This window comes from Hordeum vulgare, chromosome 5H (genome assembly GCF_904849725.1).
Source record: "Hordeum vulgare subsp. vulgare chromosome 5H, MorexV3_pseudomolecules_assembly, whole genome shotgun sequence".
Classification (NCBI taxonomy): Eukaryota; Viridiplantae; Streptophyta; class Magnoliopsida; order Poales; family Poaceae; genus Hordeum; species Hordeum vulgare.
The window spans coordinates 63,971,529-63,996,629 of NC_058522.1; the positions used below are offsets into that span (position 1 = coordinate 63,971,529).

The 25,101-nt window shown below is 43.9% G+C and overlaps 1 protein-coding gene and 1 pseudogene across 1 annotated transcript; both read left to right on the plus strand.

The window, feature by feature from the left end:
* Window positions 1–2,418: 2,418 nt before the first annotated feature.
* On the plus strand, window positions 2,419–6,214 carry LOC123452767. The gene has a single exon (XM_045129478.1). The coding sequence runs from the start codon at window positions 3,201–3,203 to the stop codon at window positions 5,943–5,945; it is 2,745 nt and encodes a 914-aa protein (XP_044985413.1). The 5' UTR covers window positions 2,419–3,200; the 3' UTR covers window positions 5,946–6,214.
* Window positions 5,970–14,036, plus strand: LOC123396326 (annotated as a pseudogene).
* The last annotated feature ends 11,065 nt before the right edge of the window (window positions 14,037–25,101 follow it).

The window sequence follows — 25,101 nt, forward strand, 5'->3', positions numbered from 1 at the left end:
TCGTTGTCGCCTTCACCCCGACATTGGTGTCTTCCTGCTGCGCTGGCCCCTTGCATCCTGCGTGTGCCTTCGGCCCTTCCTCTTGGTCGACTCCACGACCCGCTCCTCGGACGTCAACTCCTTCTTCTTCTTCTTAGGCGGTGCGGCGACCTTGCGGGGGGCACGGGCCTTGCCTCTAGCTTCGCGGCGGCTACGGACAAGGCCATTGAGGCGATGGAGGCGGCGGCCTCGAAGTCGTCGTCCATGACGGTGGGAGCGGGCGCGGGAGCGAGCAGGAGAGTTTGAAGAAAATGGAGAAAAATGGTGGCCGCTTTGTCGCCGACTTGCGGACCAAAGAGGGAAGTAGGCGCGCGTCCGTTTCGTGTCCGCGACGACGCAAATCGGAATTAAAATTAGACCGAAAATGGATAGGCAGACGGACAAAAAAAGGACTTGCGTCTGTTTAAGTCAGCGCGTTGGGACAATTTTTTTATCCCCACGGACTGAAACAAATGATGATGGACGAAATGGGTCGTCCACTTATTAGAGTTTGCTCTAATAGTACATTTCAGAGTCTTGCTGTGTAAAATCGCATTGACATTTTCACAATGTCGATAGGAAAATCTCGGTCACTCTCGCCCAGTGAGTAGACCAGACGAGGCCACACATCGCAGAGGGCAACTGTTGCTATCAGTGTCACTAGGTCAGCGGGCAGCAGTGCAGCATGGACGTGGAAGAAATATAAAAGAGTTGCGGCCTTTTCTGCGACAGCTCCGCTCACGGCCTCACAGGGCTTACGTGGCCGGCCGCGTTTGACATTGCCCATGATCCTCTGCGCATGGGCGCTGTAGATGCGACACTGCTGCCGGCGTGTCTACAGATGGATTCAGAGGGTCCATATGGCACGCTGTCTGTTTACGGCTTATGTTTTTTTTCAGCTTAGAAAAATGCTAAGATGGAAAGAGAAAAATGATAACACTTCATCCATCCCGTGCACTCAAATCTGCGACAACTAATATAATACTCCTATGAAAGTATGAAACGAAGGGAATACTACTATCATTCAGACGTAAACACCACGAGATATATGGAGCTGCCATTAACAAGAAGAACAAGTGTCACTTATATGCCCACTTCACTCGTTCGGGGTCTGCCATAACGAAGGACATATTATCAACACTAAGGCCTCGTTTGGTTAAGGGGGATTGGGTAGGTTTTGAGAGAAAAATCCCCGGAGATCCAGAAACCTAACAGATCCTCGGGCGTCCATTTGGTAGGAGGGGTTTGCTTAGCCCAATCTCCTTCGTTCCCCTTCAATCCATTCCTATCCATGTGTTTCAGAACCCTCCTCAGGCCTCGTTTGGTTAAAGGGGATTGGATAGGTTTTGAGAGGAAAATCCCCGAAAGGGTCAGAAACCCCATAGATTCTCGGACGCCCATTTGGTAGGAGGGGTTTGCTTAGCCCAACCCCCTCCGTTCCCCTTCAATCCCTTCCTATCCATGTGTTTCAAAATCCTCCTCGGGGGACTAGTGGAAGCAAAGCCCTGGGGATTTGAGAGGATTGAGTGGAACAAAGGGATTCACCCAATCCCCTGAAATCCCTCTCTCTCAAAACCTCCCCAATCCCTCTTAACCAAACGAGGCCTTAGGGGACTGGTGGAAGCAAAACCCCGGAGATTTGAGAGAATTGGATGGAACAAAGAGATTCATCCAATCCCTTAAAATTCCTCCCTCTCAAAACCTTCCCAATTCCCCTTGACGAAACGAGGCCTAAAGGTTGAACAAAGCTGGGGAAAACGCTATTTATTTCCTTGAGGGCCTATCCAGCTTTGCCGCACCAAAGTGTCCAAAACAATCATGAAAAAGGCAGCACAAACAAAACAACATGATCACAGAAGAATTATCATCATGCAATGCAATGGAAGGACATCATCACAAGCAAGTAAATAATCTTTTTCCTCAACAAAGCACACGTGCATAAAGACAACTCCACACACACATATACACACACACGCGAGAACCCGGTCGAGGGAATAATCATTCGGACAAAAACTTTTGCTTTAGCCTCACCATAGGTATACCAAAAAAACAAAACCTTCGTAAAACCTAAAGCCAACACCCAACCACAGTGCGGACGCTCTGCATTTCAATTCCTCAACGGGGGAAAGAAACTAAGGAAGAAAGAGATAAAGAAAAGTCAATGCCCCAGGAAAGAAAGCCTTGCTTGCAGCGACCCCTCCCCATCCCGCTTTCCAGCCCACTGCCCGTGTGTGAGCCCCAGTCCAAGGGAGCAAAAACTAACAAGGTAGAGCCAATAACAATAATAATATGACAGCACCAAACACTTTGTTTTTTACCGGGTGGACGGTACCAAAGCACCCCACCCCACCCCAGCCAGGCCAGCCTCACTAAAATAGTGCCGGTACCTTTTGCAGCTCCAAAGCGAGGCAAGGCAGTAGCAGACTAGGAGTGGAAGTGGTAGTGTAGAAACACAAAGAGATAGAGAAAAAATGAAGAAGTTGGTGTGGTGTTGGTAGTTCTTGGGTGGGCGGAAACGAAATGAATGCAAGCCTCCTCTCCATGATGCCACAACGCATTTAGTGCGCCCCAAACCACTATCGACGTGTTTGGTGAGAGCGGGGGAGGATCTGAGTGAGCTCTCACCTCCCACCGAGTGAAGGAGCCAGTGAGTGAGTTCTTCTTGGTGGTGTGCAAAAGCAAGCAAAGCGGAGTCAAATCCTTGCTGAGGTCTCCATCCATCCATCTTTCTTTCTTTCTTTCTATCTATCTATTCGTCTTCTTTAATTTGAGTTCTTGGTCCTGCCAAAAAGCTCCCTCTTTCCGCTGGGAGAAAGGCCGAGGGTGTCGCTGGCTGCGTCCCGAGCCCTCCTCCATTTCCGCTTCAAAGAAAGCTCCACTGTTCTTGGCTGCCGGCTCTGGCATTCCCCGATCCGATCCCCCGGTTTCTCTCTCCCCCCACCACCTCCACCCCGGCGGAAGATCCGGTTCTCTTCCCCCTTTGCCCGGAGCCGCAGTTTTTCCGCGCCCGTTGCTGGGCGCCGATCGATCCGGAATCCCGCCTCCACGCCCAGAAATCTCGGGGTTTTCCGGCCCGCTCCGTCTTCCCATGCCGCGCTCCGCCCGTTGATCCGGGCGCGCAGGGGCTGCGGTTGGTTCTGTTCCTCGTCGTCGATCCGGCTGCTCGGGCGGGCGGGCGGCACATGCATCTCTCCCTGTGGAAGCCGCTCTCACACTGCGCCGCCATCCTCCTCTCCAAGAACCACCGGCGGCGGGGAGGAGGCGGACGCGGGCATGGCGGCGGTAACGGCAACGGCCGGCGTGACGACCCGGCGTCGTTCCTCCGGCAGCTGCGGGACGCGCTGGACGCCGCGTCGGAGGAGGGCGCCCTCTGCCCGCCGCCCGACGCGGCCGGCGCGGAGGCGGACGCCGCGGTCACGCGCTCCCGCTCCCTGGCGCGCCTGCGGGCGCAGCGCGACTTCCTCCGCGCCACCGCCCTCGCCGCCGCAGCCGGCCCGTTCCGCTCCATCTCCGACCTGCCGCTCCTCGCCCACGCCATAGCCACATTCCTCTCCATGTACCCGGACTACGCCTCCACCTCCGACGTCGACCGCCTCCGCCTCGACCATTACTCCCACCTCGACGCCCCCGGCGCCGCCAGGGTCTGCCTCGACTACTGCGGCTTCGGCCTCTTCGACTCCAGCTGGGACTCCTCCTCCTCCTCCTTCACATTGTCCGAACTCAATGCCAATCTCAGCAACCACGCGCTCTACGGTGGCGCTGAGCCCGGCACGGCCGAGAATGACATCAAGGAGCGGATCCTCGAGTACCTGAATGTGCCGGCCAGCGAGTACGCCCTGGTCTTCACCGTGAGCCGGGGGTCAGCATTCAAGCTGCTGGCCGAGTGCTACCCGTTTGAGAACAACCGAAGGCTGCTCACCATGTTTGACCATGAGAGCCAGTCGGTGAACTGGATGGCGCAGAGTGCGCGGGCAAAGGGTGCCAAGACGCGCACCGCATGGTTCCGCTGGCCCACTCTGAAGCTCTGCTCGACGGAGCTGCGCAAGGAGATCGTGGGCAAGAGGAAGGCCAGGCGACGGGATGCTGCGGTCGGATTGTTCGTGTTCCCTGCGCAGTCTCGGGTGACCGGCGCCAAGTACTCCTACCAGTGGATGGCGCTGGCGCAGCAGAATGGCTGGCATGTTATGCTTGATGCTGGTGCACTTGGTCCCAAGGACATGGACTCGCTGGGGCTCTCGCTGTTCCGGCCCGACTTCATTATAACGTCATTCTACCGGGTGTTTGGTTCTGACCCAACTGGATTTGGTTGCCTTCTGATCAAGAAGTCGGTTATTGGGAGCTTGCAGGGGAGGAATGGCTGCAATGCCTCTGGGATGGTCAGGATTGTTCCAGTCTTTCCACAGTACCTGAGTGACTCCATCGATGAATTTGATGCAGTGGAAACTGAGGGACTTGAAGACGACTCTTGCACTCCGATAGATGAAAATACAGTGCCTGATGTTCGGAATGGCTCGCAGCTGCCAGCATTTTCGGGTGTGTACACGTCTGCTCAGGTCAGAGAGACGTTTGAGAGCGACCCTGGCCGTGACAGCAGCTCGGATAGGGACGGGGCGAGCACCATTTTCGAAGAAACCGAGAGCATATCTGTCGGTGAGGTGATGAGAAGCCCAGCATTCAGCGAGGACTGTTCATCAGAGAACTCCTTCTGGGTTGATGTTGGCCAGAGCCCGTTGGGGTCAGAGAAGTCCGGCCAGTTCAAGAAAGGGAAACTGGGATCACCGCTACCATCGTCTTGGTTCACTGGCAGAAAGGGTAACAAGAGGATGTCACCTAACCTACCGTCAAGGATATCTAGAAGCCCACTTTATGATGGTAATGTGATTTCTTTTGATGCTGCTGTACTGTCAGTCTCACAAGATGTAGACTGCCTCAGGGAAGGCCCTGAAGAAGAAATCTATGAGAATGGCCGGGGAAATCATTTCAGGCAAGTTAGTGAAATCCAAGAGGAGCCAGAGGTTGAAGAGGTTGCATGCCAGCATGCCATGGACGGTGGTTTGGACCACAAAGAAAGTGCGATAAGAAGGGAGACTGAAGGGGAGTTCAGGCTGCTGGGACGGAGGGATGGAAACAGCAGGTTTGCTGGGGGTCGTCTCTTCGGTGTTGAAGAGATTGACGGAGCTCTAAGCATGGGGCGCAGGGTTTCATTCAACACCGAGGCGAATATGATTGCTGACAGACTACATCGGGCCTCAGATGCTGCTGAAGCGTCTGGATATCCATTTCGTGACGACGATGCTTGTATAAGTGATGGTTATGATGATGCTCAAGAGTGGAGCAGGAGGGAACCAGAGATAATTTGCAGGCACATTGATCATGTTGACATGATGGGCCTCAACAGAACAACTCTCAGGTTAAGGTACCTTATCAATTGGCTAGTAACTTCGCTGTTGCAGCTGAAGCTGCCAGGCTCAAAAGACAGTGATGGAGTTCCTCTTGTCCACATTTATGGTCCAAAGATTAAGTATGAAAGGGGAGCGTCCGTTGCTTTCAATCTGAAGCAAAGTGGTGGTGCTTTCATTAATGCTGAATTTGTCCAGAAGATAGCTGAGAAAAATGGCATATCTCTCGGCATCGGTTTTCTTAGCCATATAAAGATAGACCCAAACCAGAAACAGTCAAATGGAGCACTAGATATACCCGAGGCTTCCTTTTATAAGAATGGTCGCAGAGACAGTAAAAAGGTGACTATAAGAGTTGAAGTTGTGACTGCTTCCCTTGGCTTCCTCACTAACTTTGAAGATGTGTACAAGATGTGGGCATTTGTTGCCAAGTTTCTAGACCCTTCATTCCTGGAAAGTGAGCGCATTGCCATAGCTACTGACCACATGGAAGCCATAGCTGCTGAGCACATGGAAGGGCAAATTTGAGCTTGATGTATGATGTATCGACCAATGAAGGAGTGGAAGGTGATCTTTCTCCTTTTGTCGAGCCATAATTTATGTTCTCGAGGGGTATTTGGTAGTGGATTTAGCAGATTTTTTCATTCTTTGCCTAGTTCCTCGACATGTGACTTATTTTTGTGTCATGTAGAGTTTTGCTCAAATATGTACCAGCGGCTCATCAGTAGAGCTCCTTTCCACTGAACAATGTTTGTAAAGCAGCTCACTGGAAATGAAATAGTTTTGAGTGCTTTGTACTTGGAATGTGTTCATGATGCAGTTTTCACGTCATCTGTTAAAATTGTCTTTTGATGTATTTTTGTTTGTGGTTGTCCCTTAAAGCTGTAACTTTTTCCGCCGACCTTTGATAATCAATATTGCTGGGTGACTCCTTTTTGTTCACGGAAACTCACAACTGAGAACGGTGTGGGCCACTTGTATGATCCACTTTCACTTTGGTTTTATTCCAGTCAGTCTGTTCAACATGTTTATGTCTTGTTGAAATGGAACCATTCAGTTGGATTTGAACTGTTTGTAAGTATACTATCGCTTTCCTTCTTTGCTGAACTTCAATCATGAATTGTCTCAGTCTGGTATTATACAATTTCAACCCCCTTTTTGTGTATGTTATGTTTTTTTTGGCAGGATTACTATTAATCTGAAACTTGAGTGCCTTCGATAAGCTGATCTGAAGCTTATCATGTGTTATGTCCTGTCAATGTTCAGTTTCTGTACTGGTTTCTACAGTAATTGCTCATGTTAACTCATGTGCATCGCCAAGTGTTATGCTTAATATGACGATTTCATTATTTTTCCCTTTTAAGTACAATGCCACAATTGCCGAAAGGTGCCATTTTATTTTATATCCTTGAAATGCAGAAGATAGTAGAATTGTGATAAACCTCTGACATACTGTGGCTGATAATAGAATTTTGATAAACCTCTTACATACTGTGGCTGCCCTTTCCTTCTTGTACTGCCATGTAGCAGCAACATCACATTTTATGCCAAGCAACTTACAAAATGATGCAACCATTGGGCTATAAAATGAAGGAATTGTAAATGCATTTTTTTTCTGTACAGCCTTATGGTTGGATTCTACTACATTGGATAAACAAAAGGAAAATGATCCCAGCATTAAATGCATTTCCTTCCTAGAACAAATGCCTGAAACATTCTTTCCTGTTTAGGCCTGGCTGGCTCTGATCTGCCATACCCTACTCTGTTCACTCAGTTTGACAGCCATAGTCAAGAAAATCTTCCCAGGGACATCGAAGCAGTGCAGTGGCAGTGTGTGTGTTCATTGCTCATTCTCAGAAGAAAACGTTTCATTGCAAAAGTTAAAGAGGATGGTTTTCAGTTCCCAGTCTATTCCTCTCCTCTCACTAATTAATCAGTTTTTACTTCTCTGTCCACAGTGGGTTTTGATTCACATAAATATGTGTCTTTAAGTGTTGAATGTGGCTTGTGACCTTTGGGTTCTCCGTACAGCCATACTATTTAACTGTGACCTTTGCACCAGCACTGCTCAGAACATCCCTCTGGATCCGTGGCAACTGGAATCTTTGCAAAAGTCCTGGTAATCTCCTGCTTTAATCTCTGCTGTTGTTTTGGCTATTGCTACTGACAAAATCTGCTACTACACTCTAGATATTGCAGCTCTTCCTTATCTTCTTAGACTAGAAGAAATAATACTGGAATATGTCAGTAGATTCTTCAGCTTTTGGTGCTCAAAAGTCAAAGCTATCAGATAGCAACTTTTGTCATGCTTTCATCTGCATCTGCCTTAATAACCTTTACTAGTGATGTTCCTTTTCAACACAATAGTATAGTCGGTTCGTGTCAATTAGCCTGAATACTGAAGTTTGTAGGTTATTACCCAGTTCCCACTTGTTTGCGTGCCAACTGTAAATTGATTGTGACCTCCCTTCCTAATAACTTCATCTTTATTAACATTGTAGGAGTGATCAGAGGATGGACAAGTCTTGCAGAGGTTGCAAGGATTACTCCGCACATCAATATTGGGACCGCATGCATAATCGAAAAAAGCGTTTCTTTAAGCTTATGCTTGGCAATTTCAAGAATGGGGTGGTATGATCTTCTCGATTATGCCGTTCCTGTGGACAAATATACATGTTCTGTAGTTTGTTGTTTTGGGTAACAGTTTCATGATTTATTCATCTTAGTACTTGAGTTGGAGGTTCGAACCAGTTTTGCTTTCCTGTATGAGTAGTTGTTCAAGAATCAATTCCAAGCAAAAATGTTGAACGTAAAAAGGTAATCGGGAATTATCAGGATATTCCACTTCAACATTCTGTTCATGCATGGAGTTTGGATCCACATGTCTGTAACTCTGAGACATGGATAATTCGTAAAGCATGTCCTGAAAAACTGACTTAATGGGGTGGCATGTCCTGAAACCCTCCTAAACAATATACACAAGGCATATATTCAAATAAAGAAAATTTTATCTGCATTGAGAAGAAAAATGTTTGCTCTTGGTTTTCAGGTAAAATTAGCAGCAGTGACCTTGTTATTTATAAGGATCAATATAACTAGTTATTACTCTTAGTAACGGCGTGATAGCTTTCAATTTTATGACATACTCCATGTTAGTGTAAATTACCCCTGTTTAATTCTATGATGTACATCACTACGGCGTTCATATGTCAAATTTATTTTTAATCCCTGCAGACCATACCAGAGAAGTTTGTGCGCAGTGTCGGAGGAAAGATCTCTGAATTAGTCAAACTAGAAACTCCAGATGGTAATACATATAATGTTCAGATTGCCAAGGAACTGAATAAACTGGTCCTTCGTTCTGGATGGTCAAAATTTGCCAGTAGTTATGAGCTTCAAGATGGTGACTTCTTGAGGTTCAAATACAATGGGGACTCCCACTTCAAAGTTGAGATCTATGATCCAAGTGCTTGCGAGAAAGAGACATCCTGCGTTGTAATGAACCACAATCCAGGTCCCCCAAAACGGGGCGCTCCTCATGATGATCCAATGTTGTCCCCGGAGGGCGAAAGGTTAGCAAAGCGCCACAATGGTTGCTGCGGTGACATTTGCAAAACTTCAAAGATGAATGCAGCAGGCTCTCCACTCAAACCAAGTAAAGGTACATATGTTTATCCAAGTTCTAGCACAGTGCGATCAAGTTTCATTATTAACAGCATTAATGATTGACATTGCGCAGCTAAAAAGGAAGCCCCATCTTCTGAAGATGCCAGGAGTTCAGGTGAACTTCAGACTTCCACCAGGTCTCGCTATTTCTTAGCAACAGGGTGCAACCTGACGGAGGCACATAAGGTGGAAGTCAACAGAATTGAGCAAAACATCAGGCCTGAGATTCCACTATATGCCAAAACCATATCCAGTGCCAGTCTGGTTGATGGATTTCTGGTATGTTGGCAATTGCATTACTTGCAGTGCATACTTGAATGACTACTTGAGCTGTTTGATTTTTTCCGAGCATATTCTTGCGATGTTAGAACTTCAGATTCACCTGTCAAATCTTGGAGCTTTGCTGAACTCATCGAAACTAACTGCGAGATCATTTGTAATAGGCCATATGCAAAGATTATGCTATCGAACACCTTCCACGTGAAGACGAAGCCATCACACTTTGTCATGCAAGTCATAGCAAGACATGGGTTGTTCATTACAAGATTAACGCTGATGGTACATATCATCTTTCTGCCGGCTGGTCGGGATTTGTCAATGACAACGAGTTGCAAAAAGGTGATACTTGCGTGTTTGAAGTATTAATGAGGCAGAGAAGTTTCACAATGGCAGTTCATCTGCTTAAAACAAGATATCATCATCCACCAGGTAAAACCTGTAGTCTGGGGGATCGTCCTTTGGATGTAGCTCTAATTACCGTAGGGAAAAACTTGAAAATGAATCCAGCAGATTCTGTAACAGAAATTGTCTAAATTAATGCACTAATGGTTTCGTGTCCCATGTTTAGTAATTTGTGACTGGGTCTTTTATGTAGGATTTGCCGCTTCTTCCAAGAGTCTTAGGCCTGAAGCCAAGAGTTTTAGGCCTGAAGATAAGGTGAGGCTCTCACGATTTGTCACTCTGGAAGGTCTGCTGAAGACTAAAGTATATGAGAAAGTAAAAGCTATTAAGCCTGAAATCCCTATTTTCGTGTCTATCATGTCGAAAACCAATGTTAGCGGCAACAACTCCAGTTTGGTGAGTCACCATCACTTTGTTCATGTTTAAAAGAAAAGGAAAAATACGATTCATCAGCGGAAGTTTATTCCCAGAAAACAGAAAATTAGAGCAGTGAAGTACTCACTGAATCTTACTTCTTTTTTTCGTGCAATCTAGGCCTTCAGTCTGGACTATGCCAATGATTATCTCCCTGGTCAGGACCAAAATTTCAGGCTTCACCGGCCCAGGGAAAGCGCTCCTTGGAAAACTCAATTCAGGAGATTTGCTTCAAGGCGTTGGCTTGTTAGAGGCTGGAATCAATTTGTTATTGACAACGAACTGAAACTAGACGATGTCTGCCTCTTCGAGCGGATTGAAAACAAGAAGAAGCTCAGGATGATGGTCCATATCATCCAAAAAGAAGACTACTGTTGATTTGCTGCCTCTTTTGCGTATGCTTTTTGTAATCGGAACGTTTAGTTTTGCTGGTAGATTTTGTGTAGGAATTCGCCTATGATCATATCCATCCTGATATATTACTTTGATATGATGTTACTTCCTGGTTAGCCTGTGTTACAGAATTATGAGCACTTCATATTTTTTACTTTTATCAAATAGCAGTATAAGACACTTCGGATATTCATTGGGGGACACATCCTTATAATTTGCACAAATACTGCTAATCTCATGAAATTTATGTGTAAAAAATCAAGAAGCTTTCATGCATCTTTTTTTTTTTTTACTTCAGTTGAAGTAGTACTTCTCAAGTGAGAAAAAAAAAACTTCTGGCAAACTATTCAATTTCACTAAGCATTGGTGCTTTGATTTTTCAACCCCCCAATGTCAATATTTATGTATGGATGCTAATATGCTTTTGTAACAACTCTAATGCCTATGTTAATATTTTTGTGGATTTGCTTGTCGCCTCTTACAATTGTGTGCTGCAACCAAGAGATCACAGCGAAATTGATTACAGTTAGGTTTATGGCATAGTTTATGGTACTACTTGAATGAATCACTGTAAGGCTGGTTGTAATGGGTAGTATCATATACTAGTATCATGCATATGATACTAGTGTATGATACCACATCCATAATACATAGTATCATATGTTAGTATCATAGGGTAGCTTATTTATTGCCATGCAAGACACATACTAGCACATAATTTAATATGATACGGTATCATGATATGATACTCAATCCTCTTTTTTTTCATTTAATTCTATATCACCTCATAAAAATTGATTAGTTGGCATGAATGATACCACCTATGATACTACCATTACAGGCAGAAAATAAGTTCTGAGCACCGTCCCCTCAAGTTACTGCCAACTTTACGTCTCCCCAAGATGAAAGTAAAAATAGCATAAATCTGCCCTGGTGACCCCACCTTTCAGTGGGCCTGGTCCATGAATACCTAGAGTCCACTGGTGTTTCTCCACTGAGCTGTAACTTGTAGGTGAAATCTATTTATGTACGCAGTTACTCTACTCACCCTCACCAAAGAACTACCGCTAGTAGTTTCTCTCGTCAGCCAGCAGAACTCCTCTTTCTCTCTCACTCATCAGGAAGAATCGGGGAACGCATGAAGGGCAAGGCAAGAAGATCTCTCTCTCTCTCTCTCTCTGCGTGTGTGTGTGTGCTGTGGCTGACGATGTTGCTTCTCTGATTTTTGAATGGCAGCAGGTGATGAGTGGGCAGGGGTGTGAGAGCTGCAAGGAGTGGCAAGAACACTACTACTGGGAGCACATGGATGTGAAGAAGATCAGGTTCAGCAAGCTCATCACAGGAGATACTTCGCAGGGTATTGTAAGTATATATAGATCAGCCTGACAAGTAACAAGTGACATGATTCTAAGAAAAAGGGTGAAGGATAGCTAGTTTATATTTGGAGGTTTCAGTAAAAAAAAGTTCAAATTTTCTTGCCAGGATTAGGTTAGTTTCAATTTCAATGGACGGTTTACTAGTAAAACTGAGTAACGAAAATAGAACAATTTTTTAAATACTAAAGAACAAACCATATGATCCTATTCATTTTAAATTTAGATTATATTTACTTATTTAGTGAAAATAGATTAAAATGTCCCTGTTTTCATCGAGTTCATAAACAAGTCTTACTTGATTAGTTCATCCATAGAAGATAGAGTGCATCGATGCACCTCTCTCAAAGGACTGTAATTTTCCCTTAAAAACCATGTGATTTATTTGTAAAATTTATGTTTCTCCATCTTAATTAGCGCATACCGGACAAGTTTGCGAGCAATTTCATCAGGCAGATGCAGAGCTCACAGGGATTTGACCTGAAAGCACCAAGCGGCGAAACATGGCATGTGGGTGTTACCAAGGTTGCCAATGACCTGTTCTTCAGTTCAGGATGGGGAGATTTTGTCAAGGCTCATGAACTGCAGGAGAATGACCTGGTGGTCTTCACATTCAGCGGCAACTCCTCTTTTGAGGTCCTCATCTTCGATGCAACCGGCTGCGAGAAACTGTCTTCTCTCTTCGCTGGCGCTGGCATGCACAAACATTTTGATGGTATGGTGGGTCAACAGGTTGAGCAATACTCTCCGAGTGATGATTCTGATTCTGATGATGATGATGATGATGATGATTCTGATAATGATGATGATGACGAGGACGACGATGATACAGGTGTGCCAACTCAGATGATTGTGTCTCATCAGAAGGTCTCCACTTTAAGGAAATTCAGTGGCAAGACCAAACCAAGTAAGGCATTACGATTTTGTGGTCCGACTAATGCATGAGATGATATCTCTGAATAAATCCCTTTCTTGAGATCTTGGTGTAGTCAGCTAACACAGACCCATGTAATTATGCATGATCAATGATCATCTTTTGCTGATCATTTAAAATACTAAATTTAAGCTCATGCACACACTGTTTCAGGCAAAGAGCTTCTTGAATTACCAAACAGTTGTAGCTCATGTGAAGTTAAGCATGAGGAAACTGAGGAAGACAGTGATGATGACACATATGCTGACTTCGACTACTGCTACTCGAGGGCTGCGAAGCAACTAGTCGACGGCGAAAAACGTGAAATAATCGGGCTGGCTTCGATCCAACCGGGCAATCCAGCATTCATCACGGTTCTGCTGAGGGCCCACCTGCAATACAAGGACAACTTTCTGGTCAGTTTGGACTGATCAAAACGATCTAACACACTTGCAGCAAGCTTGTGTAATTCTTTGTCAACTGTGGCATATAGGTACATGAATTCCCATCTTTAGACATTAATTTCTCCTTGTGGCTTGTGCAGGTCATCCCCAGTGCATTTGTAGACAAACATCTCCACATGAGATCTCATGAGGTTGTGCTCCTCAGGCCAAACAGAGAAGAGAGGTGGCATGTCAGGTACTACCAGGGGCAATCCAGCAGAGGCTTCAGGGGCCAACCCTGGGCGAAGTTCGTCCGCGACAACAAACTGCACAAGGGGGATGTCTGCGTCTTCGAGCTGATCAAAGGCGCGAGGAATGAGAAGAAGATGGCCAGGACGACGATGGCCGTCCATGTCGTCAGGAGGAAGAAGTCCGACGGCCGGTTTGCCTTAGTGGGCTAAGGTCCCGCAGTGTGAGACGTGTGCTGAATGTTTTGGCATGTACCAATATGCAGTTAGATATGTGCAAGTGCCTAGTACTGAAACCTGAACTGGGAGTACTTAGCTGGGCTGAGCAGTGTGCTGAATGTTTCTGAACCGGAGGGAAAATCACCACTGATTTTCATCAACAATTGTCTTTCGGCTGCCCCCAATGAGATGTGAGAGGTGTACCTCCATGACTAAGGGTTCGTAGTAGTAGGTAGTATGGAGGGGTACTTTTGGTCTATAGATGTATATACACCCTATATGAAAAAAACAATTTAATAATTAAATAAAAAGTCAACAGATTCTGAAAATATTTTTGAAATAAACTTAACCCTCCATTGCATTGGTAAAAAAAGTTCCACAAAAAGAAAAATTCTCGTTGACTTCTTTTTAAAAAAGACAAAATTTTCGGTTAAAATAATGTGAATATTGATCTATAATAGCAAATATTTTTTTCCCGCCCTGAAGTCACGCTGGTTTTCTGTTCGTGAAAATTAGTCAAGTTTATTGTAGAAAAACTTTCATTTTTTTTAAAAAAAGAAAGCTTGTATGAGGTGTATATACACCCACAAATCAAAGGGTATTCTCCTAAGTAGTACTAGCAAAAGAGCACGTGTGTTGCAACGAGATAAAAAAAACACACTCTTAACCCAATAACCATGATTTAAGACCACACCCACTAATTTAGGCTGCATATTTTTTATTTAGTTTTTGAAACACCTATCAGATTAAACATTTGGCTATTCATTTCATATGCAGGTACTAATATGTACTCTCTCTGTCACGGAATAAGTGACTCAACTTTATACTAATTTTAGTATGAAGTTAATACAAAGTTGAGTCAATTATTTTGAGATGGAGAGAGTAGTTATGTATAACACATGCATTGCACGATAAGCAAAAGTAATTCAAGTACATAAGGTTAAAAAGGAAGAAAGGAATACCGCAGCTTCACATCCCTAAACAGACTAATGCTTTAAAAATAAGAAAATGGACCATAGATAGCACGTACAGTTCCTAAAACCAAAGGTACTCCCTCGGATCACTACAATAAGATACTATAACTTTTTTCTGATTTGGATGTACGTAAACATATTTTAAGTCTTTGTTCATCCATTTAATCCATATGTAGTTCATAGAGGGAGTACACAAAAAAAGGAGAATACAACGGTTTGGTTTTAGGAAAGGATTAAAAAAAACTTATTATAGCCACATGGCTATAATATCATCACGTCTGTGTAATACGAAAAGGAAAAAATAAACAGTTAATTTAGCACCATATTTCCTTTGTTACATACTATGTATTCTAGAAGGGTAGATTAATCAAAATGAAAAATAGTGGTTCCTTCATCAACGGATCTTCTTTTTCGTATAAAATCTTAAAAATAACTTCATCCTTAAGGGGGGAGAAAAGATCTAAAGGAAATGATGCAAGAAAGATCATTGTTATGGTAGCCGTGATTATTTTAGTTTCATTTTTAAGGAAAACTCAATAACTCAAACAGTATAAAATAATAAATCTCTTTTTATAATTGGTATATTTTCTTGCAACTTAGCATCAAATATTTTAACCTGTAACTGGTATATATCTCTTCCAATACTGTCTCGATTAAGAAAATATAATGGCTTATAGTACTCGCTAGCTTTGCAGCAATCAACATGGGTTATCTTAACATGTAAAAAGTAAACTCATACTGTAGCACCAACATAGAGGTAAATATACAGTACAATGATATGGACATATCTAAAATAACTGTATTTTATAAACTTATACAATTTGCCAATTTCATCTAAAGAACTATTGGTATGCACCCACTGATATTTGTGAACTTTGTAGTATCTAGAAAACGGTGACATTTCCTAAGAAAGTACCGAACATTGTCAACACAGAGATAGACCACAACACAGAGATAGGTAGAACAGATCTTCTCTGAAATAACAACGAAGATGTGAAGTTTAAACCCAAATTATGCTACTTACATCCACCTGACATCCTCACATAACAGCAACTGACTTCTGTAACTAAGTAATCTACAACGATATCTCGCAAAAATAGTAATCTACAACGATGAACCAGCAGTAGCATCTGAAACATAATCACGAGGGCGTATCACCTTGAGGGCGTTCCCTTTAGTATTGGGCCTGCTGCCGACGAGCAGATCATAGATTTCCTCGTTGTAAATCTCGAGCACGGCGAAACTTTGGCTTTATCAAAGGACAGAAAAGATTTACACGGAGAGGTACCTTCGAAATCAAGGTTGCGAGAAGCCGTTCTGCGCATGGCCTTCAGGAAGGAATCCTCGTCGGTGGCTGATGTGCTATCAGTACCGACGAGGTTACGGTCGCTGCATCTCAGCGGCGTGGGGGTGGATTCAACAGCAGCAACAGCCCCGGAGACCCTGAGCAGTAGCAACCTTCCTTTACTACTTCAGGCCTTTGAAGAGTTGTGACAACTTCACAAATCACCATCTCTTGCAGATGCAGAACTTATCATAGGAGCATGATTCATGGACTCCTCCATGGGGTCCTTTCCAGTCCCAGAAGACGAGAATGCTGGAACAACACCTCTAGCTATCGCTTTCTGGACGAGCTCAAAATCAGAATCATAAGATTCCACTTTCCGGCTTCCCACTCCAGTCCTGGATGGTGAATCAATCTGCTCCTTGCCAGGCTTCATTTTGCTGTCTGAATTAATAGGTGCACTGGAAAAGGCGTCCCAAAATCCAGGTTGCTCCAACCCTTCAACTTTGATCTCTTCCTCTCAACAATAGTGAGCCCATATAATTTTACTTGGATATCTACTGCTGCTGCGCGGTAGGGGTGTAGGTGGAGAGGACAAGGCCGAGGGCGTCGTCGGTCTTGGAGCGGGACTTGAGGTGGCGGAAGAGGACATCGTCGGCCCTGAGGGCTCCTGGTCTGGTGAGGTCGTCGAGGTGGTCGTTCTATGCGATGGCGGAGCCAGGGTTCAAGGAGACGACCGGACCGGGTGCGGGGACGGGGAGGTGGAGAGAGGGTAGGGGGTGGTCGCGAGAGAAGAGACGAGGCGGTTGGGGCGGAGCTTCATGGATGGAGCATGGAGACGGTGCCGACGACGAGCGGTCGGCTGGCGCGGGGCGGTGGGCGGGTGGCAAGTTGGGTGCGGGGGATGTGGATCGGGATCTGTGGAAGGTGGGCTTTTTTATTTTCTACAGGGGCATTTCTACAAAAACAAAATGTTTTTCTGTTTGTATCACTTAAAAACGTACCGCGGGTTGAATACCGGAAAATCGAGGGGTGTTCTTGCAAAAAATGCCGTGACGGACGACAGAAGCGCCGCACGCTTTATTATTAGGGGAGATATGGTGAGAGTGTCCCAGACTAGGATACTAACTCACGTATTTAACCCGTATGGGCCGAATAAGGACCTGCTAAGCCACCGCGTGAAGGACGGCCGGAGCGTCAAGATCTACTCGTATGCAAGATATCGAAGACTTGACGTGCACTCCAGGGACAACCTTGTATTCGGCATGTCTACAACTAACCTAACATGTAACCTAGTCACCTTGGTATCTATATAAGCCCAAGGTTTCGTCTACAGAAGGACACCTTTTTCACATTAGGGTTAGAACGGACACAACGATCTCGAGGTAGATCATCATCGTGTACTTGACACCCCATCATGACGTGTAACAACTAAGATGCGGCCCTTTCCTATTTTGGGACGATGCCTCAAAAGGGAAAGAGGTGCATCTAAACGTTTCGCAAGCGAGATAATCATAACATTACATAACTGAAGAATGACCTTGGTATTGAATCTAGTCAAGTTATTAGGTGAGGAAGGTTTAGTGTATAGGTTTGCAGCAACCTAAGCATATATGGTGGCTAACTTACGATGATCAGAGTAGTTTATGTGGTGGTCTACGCGAACAATCGAAGAGTAGATGATCACTAAGTGATCCTGAACACCTACTTACGTCAAACATAACCCCACCGTGTTCCTGATCGAAGAACGATCTTTGAAGGAGACAGTCACGGTTACGCACACAGTTGACAGTTTTATTAGAGTTACTTTAAGTTGTCTAGAATCGGATGTTAACAAATTATCCATGTTTGCCACATAACCGTGGGCACAACTTTCCAAAAGATTAAACCCTGCAGGGGTGCTCCAACTAGTCCATCACAAACTGCCACATGCCGCAAAGTAATCCTCTATCATGAAACTCGTGATCTCGTCGGATTCCTTAGAGGAAAACCTCAACTTTGAGGAGACCCAAAGTTTAACCGGAATCCCTATACGCAAGATATATCGCTAAGGCAAGACAACTCTAGCAGGACCTCCCGGTGTGTCGATGACCCGATAGGAGCCGCGTATCTTGTTCTCAGGACAACACCGTCTATGCATAGTGGACGATAACCAAATGCCTCAAGTAGCCCTGAGGTGGCACCGCCGACTGCTAGGTGGGTGGACCAACACTCATGAGGAGCACTGCCCTGGGTTGTTGATTAAATCCTCGGGGTAGCTATTCCCTATGCAAATTATTATAAGGTGATTAGCAGATTAAAACCAATGTTGGGTCCTACCAGACAAGCCTTAACACTACGCGATTTATCAAGGGGGTCCCCATAACAACCCCGAACGTGTTAGGAGCGATCAGTTATGGAATCAAACACCAGTAACCGAAACTAAGGCAGCAACAACGAAACAAATCACCCGGCAAAAGACTATGCCTTCCATCATTTACCAAGTATATAGGTGCATTAATTACATAGCAGATTAACACAATGATATCAAAATACTCATGTTAGCACATGAGACAGCTGGCACCTGCAACTAGCAAAGCTATTCATTAGAGGTTGAGCAAGCCTACTTAGCCAAACAACATTTGCTAGGAGAGGGAGGTGTTTGGGTTTCATGGCAATGTCAGGAGGCATTTATATCAAGTGGTAGGCAGCGAGCATGTATCGAAGGAAACGTGATTCTAAGCATAACAAAGCTAGATACGGTATCAAGGTCACGGTCATCTTGCCTGTGAATTCTTCAGCTTGGCACTGCTCTTGATCTTCCTGCACGTACTCTCCAGAATCCACGTACTCGCTCTCCGACCCCGATGCTACCCAAGATAAAATAACAGCCAATGAACACCAACACAACATGATGCAACAAACAATATGATGCATAAGTGAAGAAGGAAGCATGCATCACTATTCTAGTCACTTTCATATGCATTAGTTGAGTTAATAGAATTCTGGACAAAACTTCATATTAAGTTATCTTGACATGCATGAAGATGGCATGAACATGTGCATCACGAGAAAACGATGCAAAAACATATAAAGATCATGGAGAACGGAGCTACGGATCAACCGGAAACTACGAGACAAGATATGGAGACCTATAGTTCAAATCAACCACAAACACACTCCAATGGCACTTCTCTGGTCTTACCAGGTTGCCACATGATAAAACAACCAAATATAAGTGGGGTGGTGCATAGAAACACACCACTCCATCAACAATGCCCACACAAGCTTCAAATCAACAAAACATGCAATCTGTTTTTAACAGCATCATAGCAGTTTGTCTACAACTTTTAAACTAGCTACAACCATCCAAATTAGCCAAGCAAGATATGAGGCAAAAGCCATTCAAAAGCTCTACAACCCTGTGCAAGAAGTTAATGCAAAGGAGTCACACATGAGCAGATCTACATGCGCTAACTTGGACAAAAATTACAGATTCTGGGACTTAGTGAAAATCACAGATTTTCACCAGCTGCTTATGCTCTGAAGCATTTTGGCAGCCTGCAAAATGATATCTACAGGAAGTGTATAAGCATGAAATTTAACAGGGAGCTAGAAAAACACAAAATCTCACAAACTTTAGTTTGTTGCATTGGTTGATTCCTAATACATGAGCTTTAGCAACGAAGACAACAAGGGAAGAAAACAACAGCAGATTCTCAGACTTAGTGAAAATCACAGATTTTCACAAAACTTTCAGTTTCAACCAAGTGTCAACTTTGGCAAGGCACAACAGGTGCATACAAACTCCTATGAACAAAACAAAGACCCCATGCTGTAGAGGGGTTCACTGATACGTCTCAAACGTATCTATAATTTTTGATGGTTTCACGCTGTTATCTTGTCATCTTTGGATGTTTTATGTATCTTTTATATCTTTTTTGGGACTAACTTATTAATTCAGTGCCAAGTGCCAGTTCCTTTTTTTTCTCAGTTTTTGACTCTTTTCAGATCTGATTTTGGAACGGAGTCCAAACGGAATAAAAACCCCGAAATGCATGCTGGATAGCGGTCGACGTGTGGAGTAATAGTAGTAGATGCAGACAGTATCTGTCTACTTGTTTTGTACGTGATGCCTATAGATATAATCATTGCCATAGATATCGTCACGACTTTGCGCGGTTCTATCAATTGCTCGACAGTAATTTGTTCACCCACCGTGTACTTGCTTTTATGAGAGAAGCCACTAGTAAACACTACGACCCCGGGTGTATTCACATCCATCGTTTACACCTTCGATTTTACTTTGCTTGTTACTTGTTGCTTTCAGTTCTCACTTGGCGAACAATCTATAAGGGATTGACAACCCCTTCATAGCGTTGGGAGCAAGCTTTTGTGTTTGTGCAGGATCTTGAGATACTGCTCCACTGGATTGATACCTTGGTTCTCAAACTGAGGGAAATACTTACCACCGCTACGCTACATCACCCTTTCCGCTTTGAGGGAACACCAACGCAAGGCTCCAAGGCCACGGGGGAAATCCTTTGCATACTTGCCTAGGAAGTCCCTTAAGGCGTAGCCGCAACTGAAGGATTCCTGGTGCCGTTGCTGAGGAGTATCAAGCAACACTCCTATTTCTGGCGTCGTTGCCGGGAGGAGCACGTCAAGATAATTTCCCGACAACGTGCCTATTTCTGGCGCCATTGGAAGGTCTTTTGTTGCAGTAGCAGAAGTATTTCTGGCGCCGTTGACGGGGAGGAGAAATCAAGATCTATCCAAGTAGGTCTCACAAACTCTTCTCTTGCATTTAATTTTGTTGCCAATTGCCTCTCGTTTTCCTCTCCCCCACTTCACATTTGCCGTTTTCATTTGCCTTTCTCCTTCGCCGTTTTCTTTTGCCCGTTTCACTCTCTCTTCCTGCTTGTTTGTGTGTGAGATAGTCCATCCATGGCTAGACCCACCACTCCAAACGACACCCCTGAAAATGAAGTTCTCAATTTCAGGCAAAATGAGGAAGAAAATTTGAAGGACGCTTGGTACAGGATTTGCAATGCTCAAAGTAGATCTACTCGTAAGCAATCCACTACCGTCCTCCTTCGTAGTTTCTATATTGGAATTTCTCCTTGGTATAGGTATATCCTTGATACATTGTAGGCGGGAACTTTTTGGAGAGCCATACTGTTGACTCCTATAGATCTATCATGAATTTGGTGGGCTCATCCCCGCTCATGGTTAATGGAACTATCTTGACCTTGGAACACGTGATGCAAAGGCTTGACGCTATTGAAAACAAAATTGCCACAATTGAACTTATTGAGGGTTTGGATAGAAAGATCCACAATCAAATTACTCAGTACGGATCCAAAGTGGGAAACTTTTTGAAAAATTTAAAGGAGAAGGAACTTATAGTTAATGATTCTTCTAGAATTGGCAAATTAGAAGATGTCATAACCAATTTGGGTTCCGCTTTTGCCGCTGTGCAAAATACTCCAAATCTTACTCTCAAAAAGACTGTCAAGCCTGTTTTTGTTCCTAAAGCTAGTGGTGAGTCATCCAATAAAGATGAAATTCTTAAGATGATAAATGATCACACTACCTATGGTTTGAGCACCAAAGATGACTATACGTGATTCCATCACTTTTTGCCTAGCTAAGGGCGTTAAACAAAAGCGCTTGTTGGGAGGCAACCCAACGAACCTATCCTTTTTCTTTCTGTTTTGGTTTTCCACACTTTCATAATTCTGTTATGATTGTGTTTTTTGTGTTTCTTTTTGCGTTTGTGCCAAGCAAAACCGTTATGATTAGTCTTGGGGATGATCGTTTGGTCATGCTGGAGAAGACGAAAACTTTCTGCTCACAAAAAGAATTTTCATTTTTTTTCTGTAAGAGATTTTGAGTTGATTCTTTTTTCTGCTGATATCTATGCAAATTCTTCAGACTGTCGTAATTTTTCAGAATTTGTGAAGTACATAAGTATACGAAATATGCAGATTGCTACAGACTGGTCTGCTGTTAACAGATTCTGTTTTTGTTGTGTTGGTTGCTTATTTTGATGAAACTATGGATAGTATCGGGGGGTATTAGCCATGGAAGATTGAAAATACAGTAACCCAACATCAACACAAGTAGAATTTAAGTTTGCTACAGTACCTAAGGAAGTGGTGGTTTGCTTTCTCATACTAATGTTATCACGAGTTTCTGTTTAAGTTTTGTGTTGTGAAGTTTTCAAGTTTTGGATGAAGTTCTTATGGACAAAGAGATAAAGAGTGGCAAGAGCTCAAGCTTGGGGATGCCCAAGGCACCCCAAGAGATTCAAGGATGCCGTAAAAGCCTAAGCATGGGGATGCCCCGGGAAGGCATCCCCTCTCTCGTCTTCAATCCGTCGGTAACGTTACTTGGGGCTATATTTTTATTCACCACATGTTATGTGTTTTTGCTTGGAGCGTCTTGTATCGTAGGAGTATTTTATTTTTGTTGTGTCACAATCATCCTTGCTTCACACCTAGAGAGAGAGACATGCACACACCGTGATTTTGTCGAGCTTCACTTATATCTTTTGGTAGACAATTCAGCTCACATGTGCTTCACTTATATCTTTTGAGCTAGATACTTTTGCTCTATGTGCTTCACTTATATCTTTTAGAGCACAACGGTGCGTGGCTTGGTAGTTGATCTATGCTTTGAAAGTAGTCTCAAAAGGGGTAGTTATCCAAAGGGATACGAAAACTTCCACCTTCATGTGCATTGAATAGTTAGAGAAGTTTGATTCCTCTCAATTAGTTTTGAGATATGGTTGTGGTAATATTGAAGTCATGCTAGTAAGGTGTTGTGGATCTAGAAATACTTGTGTTGAAGTTAGTGATTCCCGTAGCATGCACGTATGGTGAACCGCTATGTGATGAAATCTGAGCATGATTAGTATATTGATTGTCATCCTTTGCGTGGCGGTCGGGATCGCGCGATGGTTTATACCTACCAACCCTTCCCCTAGGAGTATGCGTTGAATGCTTTGTTTCGATTACTAATAATTTTTTTGCAACAAGTATATGAGTTCTTCATGACTAATGTTGAGTCCATGGTTTAGATGCACTTTCACCTTCCACCATCACTATCTTCCTAGTGCCATGCAACTTTCGCCGGTACACAAAACCCATCATTAGCCTCCCTCAAAACAGCCACCATACCTACCTACTATGGCTTTTTCAAAGTCATTCCGAGATATATTGCCATGCAACTACCACCATGACATGTGCCATCACGTCTACATTGCCATTGCATGATCGTAAGATAGCTAGCATGATGTTTCCATTGATGTCTATGCCATGCTAGATCATTGCCACAGTACACTACCGAAGGCATTCCATATAGAGTCATAGTTGCTCTAAGTTTTGAGTTGAAAGTGTGATGATCATTATTAATGGAGCATTGTCCCATGTGAGGAAATAAAAGAGGCCAAAGAAGCCCACCAAAATAAAAAAAGAGGCCAAAGAGCCCACCAAAAAATAAAAATAAAAATAAAATGAGAGAAAAAGAGAGAAGGGACAATGCTACCACTTTTTCCACACTTGTGCATATTAAGCACCATGATCTTCATGATTGAGAGTCTCTCGTTTTGTCACCACCATATAGCTAGTGGGAAATTTTCATTATATAACTTGGCTTGTATATTCCAATGATAGGCTTCCTCAAAATTGCCTTAGGACTTTGTGAGCAAGCAAGTTGGATGCACACCCACTAGTTTTCTTTAAGAGCTTTCACATACTCGTAGCTCTAGTGCATCATTTGTATGGCAATCCCTACTCATTCACATTGATATCTATTGATGATCATCTCCACAGCTCATTGATATGCCTAGTTAATGTGACTATCTTCTCCTTTTTGTCTTGCAACCTCCACCACATTCCACACCATCTATAGTGCTATAACCATGGCTCACGCTCATGTATTGCGTGAGAGTTGAAAAGGTTTGAGAAAGTAAAGGTGTGAAACAATTACTTGGCCAATACCAGGGTTGTGCATGATTTAAATTCGTTGTGCAATGATGATAGAGCATAGCCAGACTATATGATTTTGTAGGGATAACTTTCTTTTGGCCTTGTTATTTTGAAAGTTCATGATTACCTTGCTAGTTTGCTTGAATTATTATTGTTTCCACGTGAATAGCAAACTATTGTTTTGAATCTAATGGATCTGAACATTCACGTCCCATAAGAGGAGTTACAAAGGACATCTATGCTAGGTAGCATGAAAGCATCAAAAATTCATTTTTTATCACTTCCCTACTCGAGGACGAGCATGAGTTAAGCTTGGGGATGCTTGATACGTCTCAAACGTATCTATAATTTTTGATGGTTTCACGCTGTTATCTTGTCATCTTTGGATGTTTTATGTATCTTTTATATCTTTTTTGGGACTAACTTATTAATTCAGTGCCAAGTGCCAGTTCCTGTTTTTTCTGTATTTTTGACTCTCTTCAGATCTGATTTTGGAACGGAGTCCAAACGGAATAAAAACCCTGAAATGATTTTTTCCCGAACGGAAGAAGATCAGGTGGCCTTTGGGCCAAGGCAGGTGGGCTCCAGGGAGCCCATAAGCTCCCACTCCGCCACCAGGGGGGAGGCAGCAGTGTCAGGGCTTGTGGCCTCCCTGGTCGCCCCCTGACCTAGATCCTTGGCCTATATATTCCCAAAAATACAGCAAAAAATCGGGGGAGCCTCGAAAATACTTTTCCGCCGCCGCAAGCTTCCGTTTCCGCGAGATCTCATCTGGAGACCCTTCCCGGCGCCCTGCCGGAGGGGACTTTGGAGTTGGAGGGCTTCTTCATCATCATCATCGCCCCTCCAATGACTCGTGAGTAGTTCACTTCAGACCTACGGGTCCGTAGTTAGTAGCTAGATGGCTTCTTCTCTCTCTTGGATCTTCAATACAAAGTTCTCCATGATCTTCACGATGATCTATCCGATGTAATCTTCTTTGGCGGTGTGTTTGTCGAGATCCGATGAATTGTGGATTTGTGATCAGATTATCTATGATATATATTTGAGTCTTTGCTGATTTCTTATATGCATGATTTGATATCCTTGTAAGTCTCTCCAAGTCTTGGGTTTTGTTTGGCCAACTAGATATATGATTATTGCAATGGGAGAAGTGCTTGGT

Coding starts and splice junctions, on each gene's coding strand:
- LOC123452767 (XM_045129478.1), top strand. CDS start 3,201: ATGCATCTCTCCCTGTGGAAGCCGCTCTCACACTGCGCCGCCATCCTC.